A 21,582-nucleotide genomic window follows, 5' to 3' on the forward strand; every position below is an offset into this window, starting at 1 on the left:
AACAAGACCAAATACACTGAGCCAAGACGTTTATGGAAGGTGATGTGATCTGAGTGATAAAGTCATTTGGTAAGAATCAAGAGAAGGCTTACTTGTATAACCAATAGGAGCTTTATTTTTATATTTGCTATATTTGAATAACTGATTTAGCTCTAGGCAAAAATAAACATGAAGTTTGCTGAAATGTGGAATTTAGGAAAGAAGACGTATACAAGAACGTTGGTCGTTCCGTCTCAGTTGTGTAACGATCAATATTGGTGTGCTGGACATCAATATAGGCTGTCGAACACCGATATTTCGGTATCATATTTGGTGCAAATTAAACACCCCTATGAAAACAAAAGTGGGTGCGATATGTGATGTTACAATAATAAATCTAAAGGGCTTCACAGTTGTACAAACTCCTGGATGTTTGTATGATGCCTGTCTGCGGCTGATGATGATATAGCAGAAAATGGTTATGATGATGATGCGGGGGAAGAGGAGTATATGTTTTTTTTAATTTCTTTTTACAAAGTAATCATAGAAACAGCTCTATTCTTTGTGGAGGTTTTTCACCGTAGAGTGACGACTTTTACTTCGAGTCCGCCTAATTGACTACTTCTGCAGAGCATCACGATGAATTGACATTGTAAGCAAGTTTTATGAGAATCCTTCAAAGGGTAAACTATCTATTGAGCATACACGACAATAGAGACTTGCAAACTTTCATGAAAATCTTTCGATAGGTGTAGAATATAGCGAGCGTACACGAAAATAAAGGTTCTAACAAGTGACTTTGAAGTATGACCTTGACAATGAGTCAGTGTTACTTACTCCTGCCTCCTGCACATAGTCGAAATGAACTTAAAGGGGCCTTTTCACAGATTTTGGCATTTTTTAACTTATTCATTAAATGCTTTATATCGATAAATGTAAACATTGGATCGTAAAAGCTCCAGTAAAAAATCGAGAATAAAATTAAAAAAAGGAAAAGAACATTGCCCGGACCAGGTTTCGAACCAGTGACCCCTGGAGTCCTGCCAGAGTCCTGAAGTAAAAACGCTTTAGCCTACTGAGCTATTCCGCCGAGTACACATTTTTGACGTATTTTATACCTTATATAAGCAATCTTCGTAGTTTCACAAAATTTAACGACAAAAACAGAACTCTCCAAATTATTCAATCGTTTCGCGTTGCAACGCTTTATAATTTTTAGGTTTTAAAATCGTCAAAAGATGCATATAATGGCTATATTAGACCACGGTAAATGTTCAGTATTACTGTTTCCTCACAAATATCATAACTAAAACGAAAATTTGCGAATCTGAAACAACTTTTGTCAATTTTGTCAATTTACCAAAGCGTGAAAAGATCCCTTTAACATTGAAGCCAATCATAAGGAGGATCCTTCAAAGGGTACATGAGATATAAAGTGGACACGACAATTGTGGATAAAACCTTTTGAAGTACGACCTTGACCTTTGGTCATCGTTAATGAGTCATGAATTTATCACATTGTCTCAATGCCCAAACTATTTGAGGTAAGTTTCGTAAAAATCCTCCAACGATTATAGTACACACGGGTACTTGAAATTGTGTGTTAGTCCTTATATATATAATAATCTTATATATATATATATATATATATATATATATATATATATATATATATAGACCAAAAAAATATTTTCAAGTACCTTTGATAGTACATGTTGAGCGGACACGACAATGGGAGCTCAAATCTTTGACTTTGAAGTATAACCTTCGCTCAATAAAAGCGGGCATAACTGACTCATGCTTCCTACGCAACCTCTCAATGCCATTAATATTCATGATGCAATTTTAATGAAAATCCGTGAAAGGGTATAGGAGATATAGAGCGGACACCAATATGGAGACTCGAACCTTTTTACCGTGAAGTACGAATTTGACCTTCAGTCTGGATGACTGACTCGTGCTCTCTGCACATCGTCTGAATGAACTGAACATTTAAGCTAAGTGTCATGAAAATCATGCAATGGTTGTAGGATATATGGAGCGGGCAAGGCAATGGTGGCTCAAACCTCTGACCTTGAAATACGACCTTGATTTTAAGTCAGCGTGACTGGCTTCACTTGAGCCGGCATAACTGATTCATGCTTTCTACACACCGTCTCAATGCCCATAACATTTAAGGAAGGTTTAATGAAAACCAGACATATGTAAAATGAGAAACGACACGAAAGTATTACGGACGGACATTTTGAAACATGTTCCAAAGTTACGCAATTTTATGTTTTCGAACTTTCGCCAGTCTTATGTAGCCTTAGAGTGGTCATTTTATGAGCTATAGTAACTGAGTTCCAGGCAAAAGTAAAAAGGCACTGATATTCGTTATGTATATAATTCTCGACTGTAAAGTACGATGCCCACTCCGAAATTGTCCTTAAAAAATACACAAATAAATGGTTCTAGCCATGCGATAGAAACCAAACTGTCGATTCCATAGAGCTAAACAGTAAATAAGATTAAACTTTACTAATGTAAATTTCTGTATCGACCTAAGACTTTTAACAGCGTTGAGCTGACTTTAAATCTGTTTAAACGGCACTATCGTATAAACTCGACCACAGTGGTTACATACATGTTAGTCCCGTATGTGTACCATCAAATCGCCAGCTTTGTTACACAATTGACTAGTATCGGCTCGACCACTGTCTTAGTTGCACATTGGTCTCGCTTGTGTATCATAAGGAATCGACATGTCGACTGAATCACCGCGCCTGGTCTAAATATCACGGTCTAAAAGAATTTTCGACCACTTTTAAACTATGTATGTATGTGGACCCGTAGCTAGGAATGTAATGGAAAGTAAAGGAGCCTCGCTCTGTGCAGTAAGCGAGGCTTATTAGCGCCGACACTTTCCGCCTACACTGGATTTTCGATTAGAGGAGACTTCATGTAAACGAAAAATTCCATAAAAGCGGAAACAGTAGTCCTGAATTAGCATGTGCAGACTGCACAGGCTAATCTGGGACAACACTTAACGCACAAGCATTAAACCCAGTCTTCCCAGAGCGTGGCTTACCATATATGTACACACATGATTTTTGTCGATCAGAATGACATACGGAAGTAATAAAAGCCGGAAGAAAATCTATAATATTCGCATACTGCTTTTGCACGTGCAGCACTAGGAAACCATACCTTATCGTGGTCCAGAAGTGAGATCGTCGTAGATGAATGATTCCAATTTATCTGTGTAGAATATCATCTCACATACCAGCGTATAACATTTTAACTTTATATCTTCAGCCGGTTTTTTTTTAATTTGAAGTTTAAATATGTCGTATGTGCCTTTCATTTTGGACATAATTTCTTTTATAAAAGTAATGGAATCTTTGCTCGATATATTCGCCGACTCTAATACTAACGTGTTTTTATAACCAATATCGCTTCCAAATTATATTTACAAACAGCTCCTCATACGTTGATTACAGTACACAATTTATGTTATTGTTGTTTTTTGCAACAATATGTACAATATACCAATATTTCTTGCCAAAACCGGTTCCTCGAAACGAGCAAATCGTACGAATGCGAAGAATTTCATATGTACAACATTTTCGCAATGTTCAACAGACAGATAGTGTATATATTACCAATAGAATTGGCCATCTTATTATAGTACATGTGTTAAAGTTACAACAAGACAGCATTTATTCTACTTTAAACACACATGTACATGCTTTACTTTCCATTCGCTGATAAACGAATGAAATAAGATTTCATATCAGTGTCTGTATTAAACCCTGACTGATGTATAGCGCCTCGTTCAGGGAACACTGGGCTTAGTACATGTGCGTTATCTGTCGTCTTAGATCAGCCTGTGCAGTCCGCACAGGCTAATCAGGGACGACACTTTCCACCTATATTGGTTTTTTTTAGAAGAGAATTCCTTTAAACGAAAAATTCTTTAAACGGAAAGTGCTCTCCGTCATTATCCCATGCGGACTGCACAGACTAATAAGGGACGACACTGTTCGCACATGTATTAAGCCCAGTTTTCCCCAGAAGAGGCTTCAATCATGCAAAGTACTATTAAGAAGTGCAAAGTATAATTACAAAATGATTAAAACAATCGTGCAAAGCAGCATTTCCTACGAAGTGATGAACAAACAAAGTATGCCTCGGCAATTTCCTGTTACATTGGAAAATCCCAATCCAACAGCATCGTTTGGGTCACAACTTATTGGCCTATATAAATTTTTGTCCCCAACCATGACAGAGAGAACACGAATTAAAAATATTTATTTCCATTCATTTTCGATATAATTAGACGCAAGCGACAAGCGCAGAAATGACGAAATGAAAACAATATATGCCGCAAAATATGCTAGCTTAACAAATAATAAACGTAAATTAGCTCTTCTGTGAAAAAAATCGGGTCCGAGGCAAAATAAAAAATTTACAATCCGGGCGATGTAAAAAATATTTTGATTTTACTTCACGATGTGTATGTGCGGTATATCCGACGAAAATCTGATCAATATTGTGTGGCCTTGATGAACGTTTTTTTCCCCCAAAAGCTTGTTGCGGCCTTTGGCATAAGCGGCTCGATGTGATGGAGTCGACATGTCACCAGAGTTATTTCAATCCAGTTGATTTTTCGAAAGTGTCCTTAGAGCGTATATGAACGTCTTGACGCATTCCGGACGTATGAGTGTCCACATATAACGTAATGAAGAACTGAGTTTGCCAACTATCGGACCATTGGTTTAATAATTTCGTTGTAAATAATAGCTTATTATTTAAACCAATTCATTCACATTCAATCACTAGACAACCAACCATACACAACATAAATGCGGAGAATACTTTGATAACGCATCGAATGAATTATTGTCCAGTTTACGTGTTCTATATTTAAAAAAATATATAAATTTTTACATTCTGATTTTAGTATTTGTATTTTTTTTTTAATCGCAAATAATCTTTATGCGAATCATTGTCTTAAATAATGAAAACATTTCTGGTTGCGGTGTGACGATGCCCCTACAAAACGCACTCTAAGAACAACCGAAAGGGGGCGGTGCCTCTCATTCACGTACCGACCGCTGCTCTGTAGTGTATTGGTACGATAGACCAACGGCAAAGCCTTGTCTGACACCACGATTACGAATAACGTTTCTTCTCGACTGATTCAGTGAACAGCGAACACTCGTACTACTGGGCCGATAGCGTTGTAGGTTATACCGGTCGGCTCGGGTTCTCACGCTCTAGTTCGATATATTGAATGAAAGACATATATTCGTAGATACTGTCTTGGTGGCCGATTCTATTTATATCGCCACGTCAGTGTGTGCTTTATGCATGCGCTGCGTCAGTGTGTCTCTGACATACTGTCTCGGTCGCTAAGCCGTTGCGGCTGACGCTGTAAAAATACACTGCGTACAGTAATGTGACGTGGGTTCACCTAGCTTTAACAGTAAGTTCGCTGCTCTTGTACCATGGGACGGTGGCTCCTTTTACCAATGGTGGACAAATGTTAAACACGTAAAAACGGTCATTTGTTTAATCTAGACAATAGCTACAATAAACATCGAACTCATATGTCACGTAAACATTTAAAAGATGCTAAAATTTGGCAAGCTGTGTAACAAAAAGAACTTTTCCCTGTTCCAAAAATTGCTTGACAAACCCAGATCAAACTTAGACCACTAGATTTGTAAAACAGGATTTAAAATGTTTAATTCGTCTAAAAAATATACGACTGCAAAACAGAATTTCAAGATATATAAATATGTGTGAATATTTGGTTTCATTGCCGATGTAGCAGCGGCGAGAAGTTGCAAACGTCACCGTGTTGCGGTCATCCAGAAAGTTATTGACAAGCATAATCCATCGAGGTGACACCTTTCGATTCCAAGTCCTAGACGGGGAAATCGGTGCCATGGTCAACACCCGGGGGTCAACACGGCGTTGCCATGGTGCCATGGTCAACACCCGGGGGTCAACACGGGGTCAACACCCGGGGGTCAACACGGCGTTGCCATGGTCAACACCCGGGGGTCAACACGGCGTTGCCATGCACACACACCTTTTCTCCAAAAACGAATTGAATTAAAGATCTATCGAAAACATTCCATATATCACTTATTCAACAAACTTGGTATAGCGACGTTTGAAAAGAATCAAATCCTCGTCCGCCTTCATAAAAAGGAAAAGACAACTACGATTGCCCAAATTTTTACCTGATGGAGTTTCCGTTCTAGAAAAGCAAACAAAAATAAATTCATTTCGATGGCCCAGTGTCGTTCATTTGGTTTTAACATGAAAAAAAAATACAAATTATATTTCAACAAAGATCTAAGTTGTGAAAAATAAATTCGGTTTCATCGTGGGTTCCATAATACGTAAGCTCTCCAGAGCACATTTTTTAAACGATTAATATATAACAGTACACCATTGCGAAGGAATCGACCTAGTAAAACCGTTTACAGGTCTAGATATAACCAACTAATGCTAAGTTGGTAATATTGGTTGTTGCCTGTGTATATACTATCCTGTTGTATGGCCTGGCAAGTGGTTTAAACTGACACGGGCTGCGCCTTACAGTGCGCTTATCGAGAAAACGGAATCATTGACAAGCAAGACGAGTGAGTATCTGTGTCAATACTCAGCTAAAAATACTACAGGGTAAAACCCAATAGCGGCAAAATTATTTCCTGGCGCAGTGTTTACGTTTGCACGTGCGTGACAAGCGTGATGACGTAATTGTCGTTGTAGTCGTTTTTGATATACAATTAAATGTCCGTTGGAGATCAATTCTCTTGCACGCGCTGTGCTTTTTGGTATGAATGTACAATGGGTAAATTTTCAAAACTGTGTTTTCATGAATTATTTTCGTGAGATTAACATTTTTATACAATTTCTGTCGCTATGAAGTTAGTAGACCTGTTGGTATACACTTTTTTGGTAAGTATACCTGCAAAATATTTTCCACAGATAAAAATATTTGATACATTTCAATAACTCAGTTGCAATAGTGCAAAAGAGACTATTCCTCATCTGAAACGGAATAGCGCATCCATTTGAATGTCGAAATGGCCACTGAACGTGAACAGAAAGAATACATATCGGACTTAAAAGTTGAATGTCAGGCGTCCTTTTCTTTGTCGTAGACTATAAATAGCTTTTTCACGCTCTGACGTCACAAATATCATTAACAATACCTGTGTAACGCATACTTGAAAATGTACAATAAACAGAGATTAATCGAAATGATTGAATTTATGGTAAAATATGTATAATTTAACTTTACAAAAAAATTGCGTTTTGTTCAGTATTATAGCATGTAAATGTGTTGTTTTAACTAAAGATACATCTTTTGTTCGCGCATGAGCGCCGCCATATTGAATATTTTTGCCGGGGTAATGCACAATGCAAGCTATCCCTCTAGCGCTCAATTGATTTTTGGCATGTTCATTATGCTTTTGTTGGGAAAATTTTGTCGATTTTGATTCACGAATGGTCAAATATGTGACTACTACAGGGAGTGAGTTTAATGCAGTATAGAATATTCTGTCCTTGTTTTATCGCGTGGACCTATATTGTATATTGATCACGCGCCACTGCCGCTTACACACTGCTGTGTGTTTACTGACTGCTGGTGCGGTTGTGTGCGGCAGTCTACTCCAGTGTGATAGAATTTGTTGAAGCTATCGTGGTTTTCCCCTGCGTGACCAAGTAGGTGGGATGTTTTGACTATCGCGTTTATTGTCAACGGTTTACGGATCACCTGAAGTGGTGAACAGTGTTGTGGATTCGAAGCCTGGTCTGCGGGCATTGGAGAAATGGCGAAACAGTTGAACAAAGACAAACAACGCTACGAACATGAAAAATCGGAATTCATTGAAGGACTTCGAAATTTCCATTATAATCGAGGGTAAGTAGCTTTAAGTATATATATTTAAAAGCTACAGCTATTTATTGTGTTTAGTGTTAAGTGGTATTTCCCTGTTTTGTGTGTGTGTGTGTGAGTTTAATTGCTTTTTGAATATGTGTGTCACTAGCTGAAGTTAATTGTTGTTTTTTTCTTTCCACAGAACAAGTTTTCATCTGACACCAAAATGTGGAAACATAGATGTGGATCTTTACTTATTATACCAGAATGTTACATCAAGGGGTGGTTGGAAAAAGGTAACACTGCTAATATTCATGATCATGTCCCTAAGTTGAAACAGTATTGATATTTACACGTTTTCTGACCTTGACCCTTTGTTGTGAATAACTGTTGATAGTTTGTTTTTGATGTATTTGATATCCTTTGCTTTTTTCAAGGTATGTATTGTGAAAATGAACATAATCTAATTAAATGACCATCAACCATCTAAAACTTAAGATTGGGAAATTCATTTGCATCTGAACATTTCAGCCATAGGTAATTAAAAGTAATGTAAACTCGTGAAATACATGCCTAGTTCAGGGCTTAAACCTGTAGTGAATTAAGGTCACTTCCAACAGCCTTGCTGTTGAGCTAGCTTTTCAGCCACATGGTTAGAGTGTCTGACTACCACTCCGGAGGTCATGGGTTTGATCCCCCATTGGAGCTCCGTATTTTTACAATAATGGCGACGAGGTAAACACAAACTATGATTCAGAATGTGGGTGTGAACTGTCTAATGGCTTCAAGGAGCCGCTTGTGAAGTGGTCGACACTACAATATAGCAAAGTGTCAATGTGACATGCCAGGGGTTTTTTTTAGAAAAAGGGGAAGACGCTGGGCGCTGGGTAAAAGGGGAAAATCGACCGCGAAAGAGACATATTTGGGGAAAAAATAAAAACTGATCATTTCAATGTCTATAACTCGCCTAAAGACTTCAGGTTTTTTTTTTTAGAAAAAGAGGCATGTCTTTGACCTTTTTGTTCTTAAACACATAAACAAGTATGGTATTAAAGTCAAAGTCCTAAATAAAGTTGCAGGGTTAGATCTAATAATGGGAAATGTTTTCAACTGAGGCCGGGGAACGATTTCAGTATTGTGATTTCAATTTCATGATGAATGGGTTGACGATCTAGATCTGCTACAGTATTGGCGGGCAGCTGCCGATTGTCTACTTCACTTTCACAATAATCCGACAGTATTAATCGATGTTGATTACATGTACCTCCGAATCCTGCTGGGTTTCAACGGTTTTTGATGATTCATTCTTAAAAAATGCGTCAGCGCAATTAATATTTTCCGAGTCCGAACGTTTTATTTTGTTCGTGTATGAACGCCAATTGTGAGACTTTTTTCTGTTTTAACGTTTATACCCATCTTGGCTTTCACATAACCCGGATGAAAACTCGACTGGTTTCCGGTAATTAATTGATGAATCACCCTTCTCGCGCAAGACCAGAATCCAGTAAAATAGTCACATGATTAATACGATTAGTTGCCCGGTTTCCATGACATAATTTAAGAGCTATATATAGAATCACTGGGATTCCCAGATTTGAGTGTTCGTCGGGAGAGAGAGAGAGAGAGAGAGCGAGATCGTTGTACATGGTACAAATAGGATAAGTGTCGACTTCCCAAAAGAAAGAAAAAAACATATCTTTGAGGGTAAAATATTATATTTTGGTGAAAAATTATATTTTTGGAGGGGAAATGGTAGTTTTAGGGGAAAAATTCTGGTAGGGGAAGACGCCGATTATCGGCGTCACTTTCTTAGTAAAAAAAACCCCTGCATGCTGAAGCGGGCATGTCTGGCCTTAATCCATTACAAGGGGGGAAGAGTGTAGTGATTTAAGGTCACTTCCAACAGCCTTGCTGTTGAGCTAGCTTTTCAGCAACATGGTTAGAGTGTCTTGACTACCACCCTGGAGGTCGTGGGTTTGATCCCCCATAAGAGCTCCGTATTTTTACAATAAACCAAAGACTTTGTAGTGAAATACGCTCACTTTCATTAGCCTTGCTGTTTAGCTAGCTCTTTAGAGAAGCGGTTTTGAGTGTCTAACAACCACTCTTGAGGTCACAGGTTCCATGCCTATTGGATTTTTTGCGTCAATGGTGATGAGGCAATTACCAACTGAGTTATGGCTTCAAGGAGGGCCGTGCAGATCCCACTTGTGTAGCTGAGGGTGTGGGCCTTAAAACATTAAGGGGGGGTAGTGTAGTAAATTTAGGTCCATTCCTACATCCTTGCTGTTGGGCTAGCTCTTAGTCTAACTCTTAGTGACACAGTTAGAGTGTCTGACTACCACTCTGGAGGTCCAGTGCCAAAGATAAGCTGCGTATCTGCGTCTTTCACCCTATAAAAATGTTTTAAAATGCAAAGAAATACAATACCTTGCGTATTGAAAACGCAAACAATTTGACTTTTACGCAAATTCGTCAAATTTGATGCGTACGATGCAATAGCTTCGATCGAAAATGCTTTGCTCGTTTTTCGAATTTTTCTCTTAACTTTGAAATTATAATCATAACACGACGACGCTTTCGTTCAGCAAGCGCATGGATAACGGAGTAGTCAAAATTATTAAAATGCTCTGCGGACTAGATAGATAGATAGATAGATTTATTTCAGAGATAGCATACATACTCACAAGGCATTGAAACAACATGTACATAAAAAAATATGAAGTAAAAACAATCATAATTGAAAAGTACATGCATAGAATGCACTATGGCATGCACACTAACGCCAAGGATTACACAAAAAAGAGCAATATCCCTTATTTCCATTGTGGTTCCTTGGAAGATTTCACAGTTAAATAAAGCGTCTGACCAAATAATTGACGAAGACATACATGCGTTTTCAATCTGACATAATTCGTCGCTCATTGTGCATGTATTTGTAAAGCGTCTGTACTTTCAGTTTCTATTAGGATGCGAAATCAAAATGTTTAAGAGAGGTTGAAAGACGTCCGCGATTGTTGCGCCAAACCTATTTCAAGACAGGGCCCTCAATCTATTAAATCTGCCGCCGAAATTCGGCGGCAGTCCCCCACCTGAAAAGTATACTTTTTTCCCCTTTTTGGGGGAAAAATCCCCCCCCCCCAAAAAAAACATGTACAAATGTAATAATGAGAGAGTAAGTAAAAAAATCCTCCAAAAATGGAAACGCCACGAAAATTCCCCCTCCTAAGGGCTGCGGACCCCTTCCCCCAAAGTAGTGTGAGGGCGCTGCAAGAATGAAATCACCCTATTTTTCAAAATCGATGGGTGAAAACCCTAGTTCCCCAATAATTATCTGGAGCATTGGGAGGTCGCAGGTTCAATCATTGGTTGGATCTCAGGACTTTTCAATTCATCTTCTTAAACACTAGCACTGCACTACGGAGAACTAGAGGTTCCCTCTTTGCCAAAATTGCAGCTGTTTTTCGTTCTTTATGAAAACAAACAAGGGCCTGTCAGAGACATCATGATGTTTAGTTAAGTTTAGTTACATGTAAGTTGGAGTTTTGTCAGACAATTGTAGGTGTGTCAGGCTTGCTCCGGAAAACGGAGGCACTCCCAAAGCAAACGGACCTGATCCCATACCGAAATTATAAAAAATAATCCCAATTTCCAAAAAAAAAAAAAAAAAATTTTTTTTTTTTTTTAAGAATGAAGTGTCTTATAACTTGTGTGACTAACCAGTGTTTGTTTTGGTCAAAAATATCTGCTATAAGGTTTTGACTGTACAGTTCTTATCTCAGAGTGATACTGTAACTGAAAAACAAAACTGCAGTACTTGAATAAACATTGAACATGCCCAATATTGCATCTGTTTATATAAAGAAGACAAAATAACAAATAAATACAAATTTATTTGTTAAACCACTGAATTATTAAAGCATGATAATTTCACAATTTTTCCCCAAATGAGCCGTTTCATCGAAGCAAAAATTCCCAAAATGGCCAATTTTGTCGATAAAAAATTCCCAATTGGTCAGACTCCTTTTCCCAAAATAGGCAGAAAAACCCCTGGACATTTTATTCGATAAGGAAAAAACTTTCATTTTGGATTGGGAATGGGGCCGAAATTCGGTCCTACAGGAATGGGCGGAAAAGGCCTGATCTTCCGTCTACCATGCACATTTTGCGTGACACTTCTAGTTTGAAATGTAACTGAATTAAAACAAACTTTCACAGCAACAAAAACTTTGCATTAACACAAAAAATGCAAGCAAACAAGAACAAAAAACTCCCCATGTGATGAAAAGAACATCAAAATATTTGACTGCTTTTTGACCGATTCCAATTTGCACCTTTCATTGTTGTTGTTGGTGTAATGCGTGAAGGGAGATAATCAAGCGACATCTTTGCTTAATAGCAAAAAGGAGCAAAATTACAGAAAAGAGACACAAATTTCGAAAAGTCAATTTCCGATTTTCCGAATCTGAGCGATTTTCAATTGGCCAAAATCTGATTTCAAACGGCCGATTTGGCCGGCGGCCGACTTATTGAGAACCCTGCTACAATGTTTTTTTTGTTCAAGTTCGAGGCCATTATACGGACCCATTCCCAATCTAAAAATGTACATATTTTTCACAAATGGGACCTTAAAATTTCCAAGTCCTTCCCCTCCCCCTCCCAAAATAGTTATTTGTAGCTTACAACACATTTAGTTCATCTTCCATCCAGCTCTTTAATTTGAACCTTAGTCAATTTTATATTGAAAAAACTTATATTCTCAATTTTGAAGCATTTGTTAACAAAACAGCAGCAACACTCATTTCCCAATTGTATTAAAGACACCATGATTTTTCCCGGGTCCATTCCCAGAATGGTGCGGAAAAAAATAACTGACATAAATCTCTATATAGTTCATGTAATTCTCATGTTAATTAACTTAATAATAAATATAATAACTACTTATAAACTTAATTGTACTGCCCTTTACAAATGGGTCTGTCACATTATACAACTGATGTTCAAATGTATTTTAATAGTAGGCCAGGTTTCCCATTTTTGAAGAATTCTTGTAAACCATACTGTCCTGCTTAGGACACTGTAGTACAATATGAAGTCTAATACACTTCCCAATTATCTAAAGCTGTATTGAGGGTTGCTGATTTCCCCAGGTCTATTAATAGACTTACATGCTAAGTCAAGCAACAGCACTGTATGTATTAATATTGCAGATAAAGTAAACCACTCGTTGTTAATAGTAAGACCAGTTGGCTATCGACTACATTGTAGTGTGTACTTTGTTTAAATGTTTATAGTGTAAGGGTTTATCTAGTGCAGCAGTGCTAGTTGTCCAATTAACTGTATTAATTGAGTCGAAAGTGTCATTGATGATATTTTATTATAACTTTAAAGTTTTTCACTGATTCAGTATATTAAATTTAATAGTGTTATTTAATGTGTACTCACGTCAATATGTTGGAGATGCTATATATGTATATTATTTTTGTTACATTGTAGATACGTCCCAATAATAATTTCCCCTAGAAAGACACTTTCCTGGAAGGATTTTTATTTTCCCCCCCACATATTGTTTTTGCCCTGTCTGTTGGTCTGTCTGTTTGCGCCAACTTTAACATTTTGCAATAACTTTTGCTATATTGAATATAGCAACTTCATATTTGGCATGCATGTGTATCTCATGAAGCTGCACATTTTGAGTGGTGAAAGGTCAAGGTCATCCTTCATGGTCAGAGGTCAAATATATGTGGCCAAAATCGCTCATTTTATGAATACTTTTGCAATATTGAAGATAGCAACTTGATATTTGGCATGCATGTGTATCTCATGGAGCTGCACATTTTGAGTGGTAAAAGGTCAAGGTCATCCTTCAAGGTCAGAGGTCAAATATATGTGGCCCAAATCGCTTATTTTATAAATACTTTTGAAATATTGAAGATAGCAACTTGATATTTGGCATGCATGTGCATCTCATGGAGCTGCACATTTTGAGTGGTGAAAGGTCAAGGTCATTCTTCAAGGTCAGAGGTCAAATATATGTGGCCCAAATCGCTTATTTTATGAATACTTTTGCAATATTGAAGATAGCAACTTGATATTTGGCATGCATGTGTATCTCATGGAGCTGCACATTTTGAGTGGTGAAAGGTCAAGGTCAAGGTCATCCTTCACAAGGTCAAGGTCATCCTACAAGGTCAAACATCATATAGGGGGACATTGTGTTTCACAAACACATCTTGTATTAATTTAAGATGCAATGATGCATAAAATATTGTTTGCTGATGACAATAATGCCACTACAAATTATTGATATGATGATAAACACTGTCAGACCCACAGACCTGAGTTACTAAATTTGTCAAGGTCCTTTAAAATTTGTTAACAATAAACAATATATTTTTTTAATGACTGCTTTAAATTTCTAATTAAAAGTTTCAAATATTCATTTTCATTTAAAAATCTCATTGTTCAGTTCTTCTACATATAAAGCTCTTATGAGTTGAACCATGGCAAATGTACATGTATTAACAATATTTTTATTTTTAAAGTATTTGTTAGCAAAAAAGAACAATTATTTTCCCAATTTTATTCAAACCATTTTGTGTTTCAAATCCAAATATCCCTGGCCCAATTCCCAAAATGGTTGAAAAAGAGCAAGGTAAGGTGTTACCTGTAACCAAAATTTTGTCACTGCCCTTTTGATTGAGAAAATGCATTTTGTTTTGTCCAAAATTGGATAGTGTTGTTCGTTTTTTTTGCTTCTATGTATTATAAAATTGAGAATTAAAGTGTTGTTTACATTTTTACTGGTGAGGGTCAACACATAGGGCTGGATTGGAAAATAACAGATTATTTAACCAGGTTTTCCGAAGGAAAAAACTGGTTATTAGTTTGGCGAACAGGGGTTTTTCAGCACTGTCTGCGCCTCCGGGAAACGGAGGCATTCCCAAAGCAAACGGACCCGTTCCCAATCGAATTTTGATTGCATTTTTCCCAATTCCAAAAAATAAAATTTTCCAAAATCATAAAAAGTAAACATAATTTATATCGAAAGAGTGACTTCCCTTCATTCGCGACGTAATAAAGCCTTTAGTGACACAGATTTTTTGATGTAGTTGCCGGATGCATTTACTCTCAGCGATGACGTTTGAAGTGTTCCGCATTATACAAGAGTAATAGAGCCGCACAATACACATTCTATACCATATCTGTAGACGCTTATTTTCAATCATGGCTTCGCACAATAGTAAATATTACATGAAAAAAACACAAAAAATAGACGCTAAAGGATGTGTAATGATATCATCGATGTTTTCGAAACGCTCAGAATCTTCCGAAATTACTGCCGCGAGTAACCCTGAACAGACAGGCTCGGACGATACGCAGCAAAATGTAACAGCAACAGAAGTAATGCCAGGGCCGTCAATCACAAAATCGGCAACTGAATGCTCAGAGCCTTGTAAGACAGTTGTAGTTCAATTGTCATTTAATACATTAAAGTATGAAATGAAATACCCATGGCTCTATTTTAGCTCGGCCAAAAATGTTTCTGTAACTTGTGTTTGGGCAGTGTTTGTTTTGCATGTGTTTTTATAAAGAAAATTGTTAAACCACAGACTTATTTAAGCATGATTAATTCAATTTTTTTTCCCAAAATGAGCCTTTTCACGAAACAAAAATTCCCTAAATGGGCAAGTTTGTCGATAAAAAATTCCCAATTTGGTCAGACTCCTTTTCCCAAAGTAGGCAGAAAAACCCCTGGCGAATGTCTGCGGGCTGGCGGGCGAGCGGAACAAGCTTGTCCGGGCCATAACTTTGTCGTTCATTGTGAGATATTAAAATTATTGGCACATTTGTTCACCATCATTAGACGGTGTGTTGCGTTAAAGAATTACGTCAATATATCCAAGGTCAAGGTCGCCACGACTAAAAATATATTTATTTTGAAACAAAGGGGAAACTTTGAAAAATCAGTAACAATGCACATTTTGAGTGGGTGTCCCTTTATCAGACTTTTGTATGAGTTCGGTAGGGTGGCATATAGCATTTGAACTGTCCTTACGTCAGTCTGTACGTCCGTCCATCCGAAAACTTAAAAATTGGCCATAACTTTTGCAATATTAAAGAAAGCATCTTGATATTTGGCATGCATGTATATCTCATGGAGCTGCACATTTTGAGTGGTGAAAGGCCAAGGTCATCCTTCAAGGTCAAAGGTAAAAAAACAAATCCAAGGGAAGAAACAAGCTTTAAAGGGAAATAGTTTCTTTTTATAATTTGGCAGGTACAGATCATTTTCACAAGGGAAGTAATATAAAAAATTACTTCCCTTGTGAAAATGATCTGTACCTGCCAAACGATATAATCCAAAGGGATATAGTAAAAAAATTAACAATGCACATTTTGAATTCTTAGCCATTATCAGACTTTTTTTCAAATTGAAAACCTGGTTTTGTGACAATTTTGTCCCTTGTTGATTTGTATACACCCGATTTTAAAAACGGGACGTATTATAGTTTCACCCTTGGCGGGCTGGCGTCGTCGACAACAGTGTCCGCTCTCTAATTCAAATAGTTTTCATCTGATCTTCACCAAACTTGGTTAGAAGTTGTGTCTAGATGATAAGTAGGTCAAGTTCAAATATGGGTCATGCCGGGTCAAAAACTAGGTCACGAGGTCACTTAGTGCATTTCAAGCATTTAGCTTGGTGTCTGCTCTCTAATTGAAGTAGTTTTCATCTGATCTTCACCGAATTTAGTCAGATGTTACGTCTAAATGATATCTAGGTCAAGTTCAAATGTGGGTCATGCCGGGTCAATAACTAGGTCTCGAGGTCACTTGGTGCATTTCAAGCATTGAGCATGGTGACCAAAACCTTCGAACGGGCGTATCTTGTGACAGTTTGGCACTCTTGTTTGTATTACTTTTTTATGGGGGGGGGGGGGGGGGGACTTTCAATTCTGAATTTAAGGCAGTCATTTTTTGAAAAATATATACTTTTCGAGATTGGGATTGTGGCAAAATATTGGCCTCGTATTTGACAAAAAAACAACAACAACACTGCAAGTCAATAATATCCACAAAATTTAAAGAAAAAAATCCTAACAAGTTTTCACTTAATCTGCTGTTAAATGTTAGCTAGCTAATGTGCCTACACTCCTCAAAATAATCAATACAAGATAAAAGAATAATTTGTCACACACAGTTTAACAGCTGTGATGAATTGTAGAGTAGTCAAATGACAGGGTCTGCAGAGTGTATTATTCCTTTTTATCTGCAAGATATCTTTTATGCAAAAATGAGTTTTGAAAAGGTAGTTTGTGAGTAATGTGTTGTAATTTTTTTGTTTTTTGAAACTTCAATATGCGTAGCCATTGTTTGCTTTGACATTAAAAATTGTGGTAAATCCAATGGCCCTTAGAAGCCTGCTAAAAGGATATATTCATATCAGATTAACTGGAAAAACATAGTAAAGTGTTAAGTTACTGGAAATTCAGTGAAGATTATAATTGAGCAATAATGATGTAGAGTCTTGCTTTTAAATGTCTGTATATTGAAGTGTGAGGATAGATCGGCAGATAATATCATTTTGGGCAATATTGGTCTGAAACAAAATTTGACTTACGAAGAAAACTTAATGAAAAAAACCGAAAGTGAATGTTTAAGATTTTATCAACTTTATGTTATTCTTAAAAAACTAATTTCCACTTTGAAGGATTTTTACATAATTTTATTTTGTACATGTACTTATAACTTAGTTTAACATTTGAAGCTTTCAGCAACATTGAAAATTCAAGTACCACATTAGCAATGTTTTTGTAGAGGGAGAATGTTATTTTTCACTGACAGGTAGCGAGCTCATCATGATGAAGGCACTGCCGCAAAGCGGGATGCTCTGAACTTACTTAATATAGAATGTTTTGTGATCAATTATAATGTAGTTTTTTGTTCATCATTTTGATTAATAGCTGTAATAAACAATGAGAACTATAAATGTTACTGCATGTTTGTTTTCGACTCATTTATAAAACATTTGTTTTGCTGTGAATGTTATGTTTATTAATACATGCACCTGCAAACTGAAATCTTTTGAAAACATATTTATTATACAATGTTACTGAAAAGCATTCAATATTGTTCCTTCAAATTTCCAGAGACTTTATTATTGCATTTTTTATTTGCTTTAAAGTTCAGAGAGACAAAGGCCAACATAGAGATTGAATTTAAAATTAAGTCTTCAGTGAGTGTTCATCTTTTGAGTTAGATCAATTTATCATGAAAATAACATGAAAGAATTCCTTTTCTACTTGATCAGTTATGGCAAGTAGTATTTACCTTATGCTGTTATCATCCTCATTCAATATCGGTAAACAGTATTCATGTATTCATGTATTCTCTATAACTACAGCTAGTGTTTTTTCCTTCTAAATAAAATACTGTATAAACAATATACATGTAAATTGAATATAATTTGTTTTATTTCTTAACCCTTTCCCGCTGAAAAGCAAAGTGAAAAAGCTATAATGGAACCAGCATAAAACCTGACCAACCTGTGAGTAACAGGCAATCTGTTTAAGTTTTGTGCTGTTTGCTGCTCATCAAAATCAATCTTATGGTTGGAAATGAAACCTTTAAAACTTAAATCTAGTAAGAAAGGTCTAAAATTTAATTAGATTTTCTATGGGATATTAAATGTTGGCCCCATATTGTGTTGCAGGTGACAGAGGACCAGCTATGGGAGGAGATCCTTGGAGAAATGAAGATGCCAGTGGCGTGTCTCAATTCTGACCAGGCTCTCAAAATCATTTATATCAGGTACTCGTTTCCAGCATTTAGTATACAGTTGTATGTGCCTCGTTCTGAGAAAACGGGGCTTAAAACATGCGTATAACTGTCAAGTGTCATCCCAGAATAGCCTGTGCAGTCCGCACATGCCAATCACATGCTACTTTTTTCCACTTTTTGTTATTTTCCATTCCAGAGAAGTCTCTTCTTTGCAAAAATTCTGTTTAGGCTTAAAGTCCCCCTGATTAGCCTGTGTTGACTGCACAGGCTTAATATCTTGGACAACACTGCATGCATGCATTAAGCCCTGTTTTCACAAAGGTACGCTCATATTTTTAAGGCCTTCTTATGTCGGCTATGTTTTAAAGTTTCATAGAACAGGGAGGGAGCAAATTAAAATGTTCTCTACAGGGATCATCCTAGCCCAACATTTTAGGGAGAAGTGACTTCTCCTTCCAATGGTATTGTGGAGAAGTGAGCGGACCTTTGATCACATTCGTAAAGGTACTTTAATATTAATGTTTCACAATTAATAACCATACATATATCTGAAATAAAATATGCTGAAACACTAACTAAAACTAAACATTTTATTTTAAACTGCCATAATGTTAAAGAGATATTGCTCTCTTAAAAACTGTAAAACGTGTGTTTAATTTGGCCAAAATACACATTTCATTCATATGTAATTACTACTTAAGCCAAGAGCCTGAGGATGTAGGATAAAGGGAATATAGGGCAGAGCCCTAGCATATTGTTCTTTTTTTAGTCTTTCTAGGTGCAATTTCTGGTTAGTACATTGCGAAATATTGTCAACCAGACCATCCGTAACATTGCATGTTTATTCGTCATTCTATAAAAATGTTATAAAGTACGTAAAAAAATAATTAAAATCGAAGAACCATTCGTATCCAAAAACGACTGTCCGAAAACATGTCGATATACGTCCTCTGCACATGCATATCGTTTGACGGCAGAAAATTAAAACCAGTAACCTGTATCCTATCAAATGCGCAATCAATATATTATTTGGTTGACATATTGCTTTAAAATACAATATTGCAGTGCTTTACTTTGCTAATAGATAGTTTAAAATAGCAAGATTACGGACATTAGCAACATCCATAGATTGTACGGGTTTCGGACAGTACCGAAGATGTTTCATCAGTTACTGCTCATGTCAGTACCAATCAGAAATCAATAATTAAAAGACCGGACAATGTCTCATGGCGATATAATAAACGCATAACAATAACAATACAAATAGTATATATTCGTAATGCTATATTTTATCCCCTTTGCGCACAATAAGTCACTGTTTAGCATTTGGTTATTTCTATTCGATTTTTATCCCATATGCACATTTTTAACTGAATTTAAATTGGCAATTTATCCCAATCAATTCCGCATTATGCAGCAGTCTCAATTTGCAATTTGACTAACGACAGATGGTAACTTGTACTCTTAAAAACCTCCTGAACATTTTGTGGGAGATTCTTCAACAATACATGTTTATGTTCTATGCCGGCCATAGCTTAATTATTTCAAGATTTGTTGTGTTTTATTCAATTAAAAATACATAAACGGATGTAACACACCCGTACATTCTGAAATACCCCAAATTGTAATTCTCCCAACTGAGTGTCACGTGCCGGTAATTCTTATGTTTAAATGGCGTCATTGACTTTTAATGGAATGTTCCCACGTGCTTGACTGCGTTTTTGGATTAAACTTTTAATGTGTAAGTCTGTTTCTCTGTTTGTGATATTTGTTAAGCTCAGTACTCAAATATATTATGACTGAAATTTAGCAGTGAGATTCGGACTGTTTTAAGTTGTACACTGCAAGCAAAACAATAAATGACCATCACGGAACAATGGCTTTATTGGTTCCTGGCAGCCTTGACAAATAACAAGAGCCGATTGAAAAACTGTAAACGAGGTCGGGAACCTGGCATTCTATACATAGATGGTTACATCAATTACACTATTGTCGGTAAGACCGGCGTGTACACAATGCCTCAACTGGAATAAACCAAGGCGACTTGCATCAGCGGTCAGTGATGCGTAGCAAATCCTCTCGCTATCAGTAGATCAGATAACCGATAATTGCACACAGCAAACAATGGCAGTATTAGTGATGGCATTGCGCCCACGTGCGGCAGATTATCAAAGGAGAAAATAAAAGAAAATGTCGGTGATTTTGTTTTCGCTTTGATGTAATCAGAAAGCGATATCAAGCATCGTAAGGCGACAAAGTCGCCTACGTCGCCCTCTAGGATGATCCCTGCTCTAGTGAAGGTTGGCTAAGAAAATAAGTTAATTTTGTAAGGGACCATAAATGGGTCAAAGTGCGTATCTGAGTGGTTATGGGTTAATACTGACACCTTGTTGTTTATTTCAGGTATCTGAACATTTATGAACAGATCCATTTCCTGGGTGAGGACCCCAAGACTGCAGACGGTCGCCGCGACGATGAGGGACCAATCAGAAAGAAGCAGTGCGGTCCGCAATACAACGTGCATCTCTCCTACAACTACAGTCAACATGACATAGCAGGTTGGCGCTTGTGACCAGTTTTAACTTTCATGTAGTTAGTTTCACTTGTCCTCAATTGACCTCTTGGCTACTCCAACCAAATGGTCCAGTGAACCCATACTGACAAGGCTTCAACCAGTCCGTCTGTCTGTCGGTCGGTCGTTCTGTCTGTCAGTCTGTCCCGAAATCTTGTCCGGGCAATAACTATGTTTTTCATTGTGAGATTTAAAATCATTTGTTCACCATCATTGGACAGTGTGTCGCGCAAAAGAATTATGTCAATATCTCAAAGGTCAAGGTCACACTTTGAGTTCAAAGGTAAAAAATGGCCATAAATGAGCTTGTCCGGGCCATAACTTTGTCATTTATTGTGAGATTTTAAAATCATTTGGCACA

General features: G+C 37.0%; 1 protein-coding gene across 3 annotated transcripts in view; it reads left to right on the top strand.

Annotated features, from left to right (window-relative positions):
- The first annotated feature begins 7,375 nt into the window (after nt 1-7,375).
- The window catches only part of LOC127853918 (AT-rich interactive domain-containing protein 2-like), a 46,912-nt gene continuing 32,705 nt past the window's right edge, over nt 7,376-21,582 (top strand). For all 3 annotated transcript variants that reach the window (XM_052388746.1, XM_052388745.1, XM_052388747.1), the window contains exons 1-4: nt 7,376-7,909; nt 8,070-8,163; nt 18,582-18,679; nt 21,053-21,207. In XM_052388746.1, the coding sequence (XP_052244706.1) occupies nt 7,818-7,909; nt 8,070-8,163; nt 18,582-18,679; nt 21,053-21,207 (439 nt within the window). In that variant the 5' untranslated portion in view covers nt 7,376-7,817. The remainder of the gene's footprint in view (nt 7,910-8,069; nt 8,164-18,581; nt 18,680-21,052; nt 21,208-21,582) is intronic.

Source organism: Dreissena polymorpha, chromosome 12 (genome assembly GCF_020536995.1).
Source record: "Dreissena polymorpha isolate Duluth1 chromosome 12, UMN_Dpol_1.0, whole genome shotgun sequence".
NCBI lineage: Eukaryota > Metazoa > Mollusca > Bivalvia > Myida > Dreissenidae > Dreissena > Dreissena polymorpha.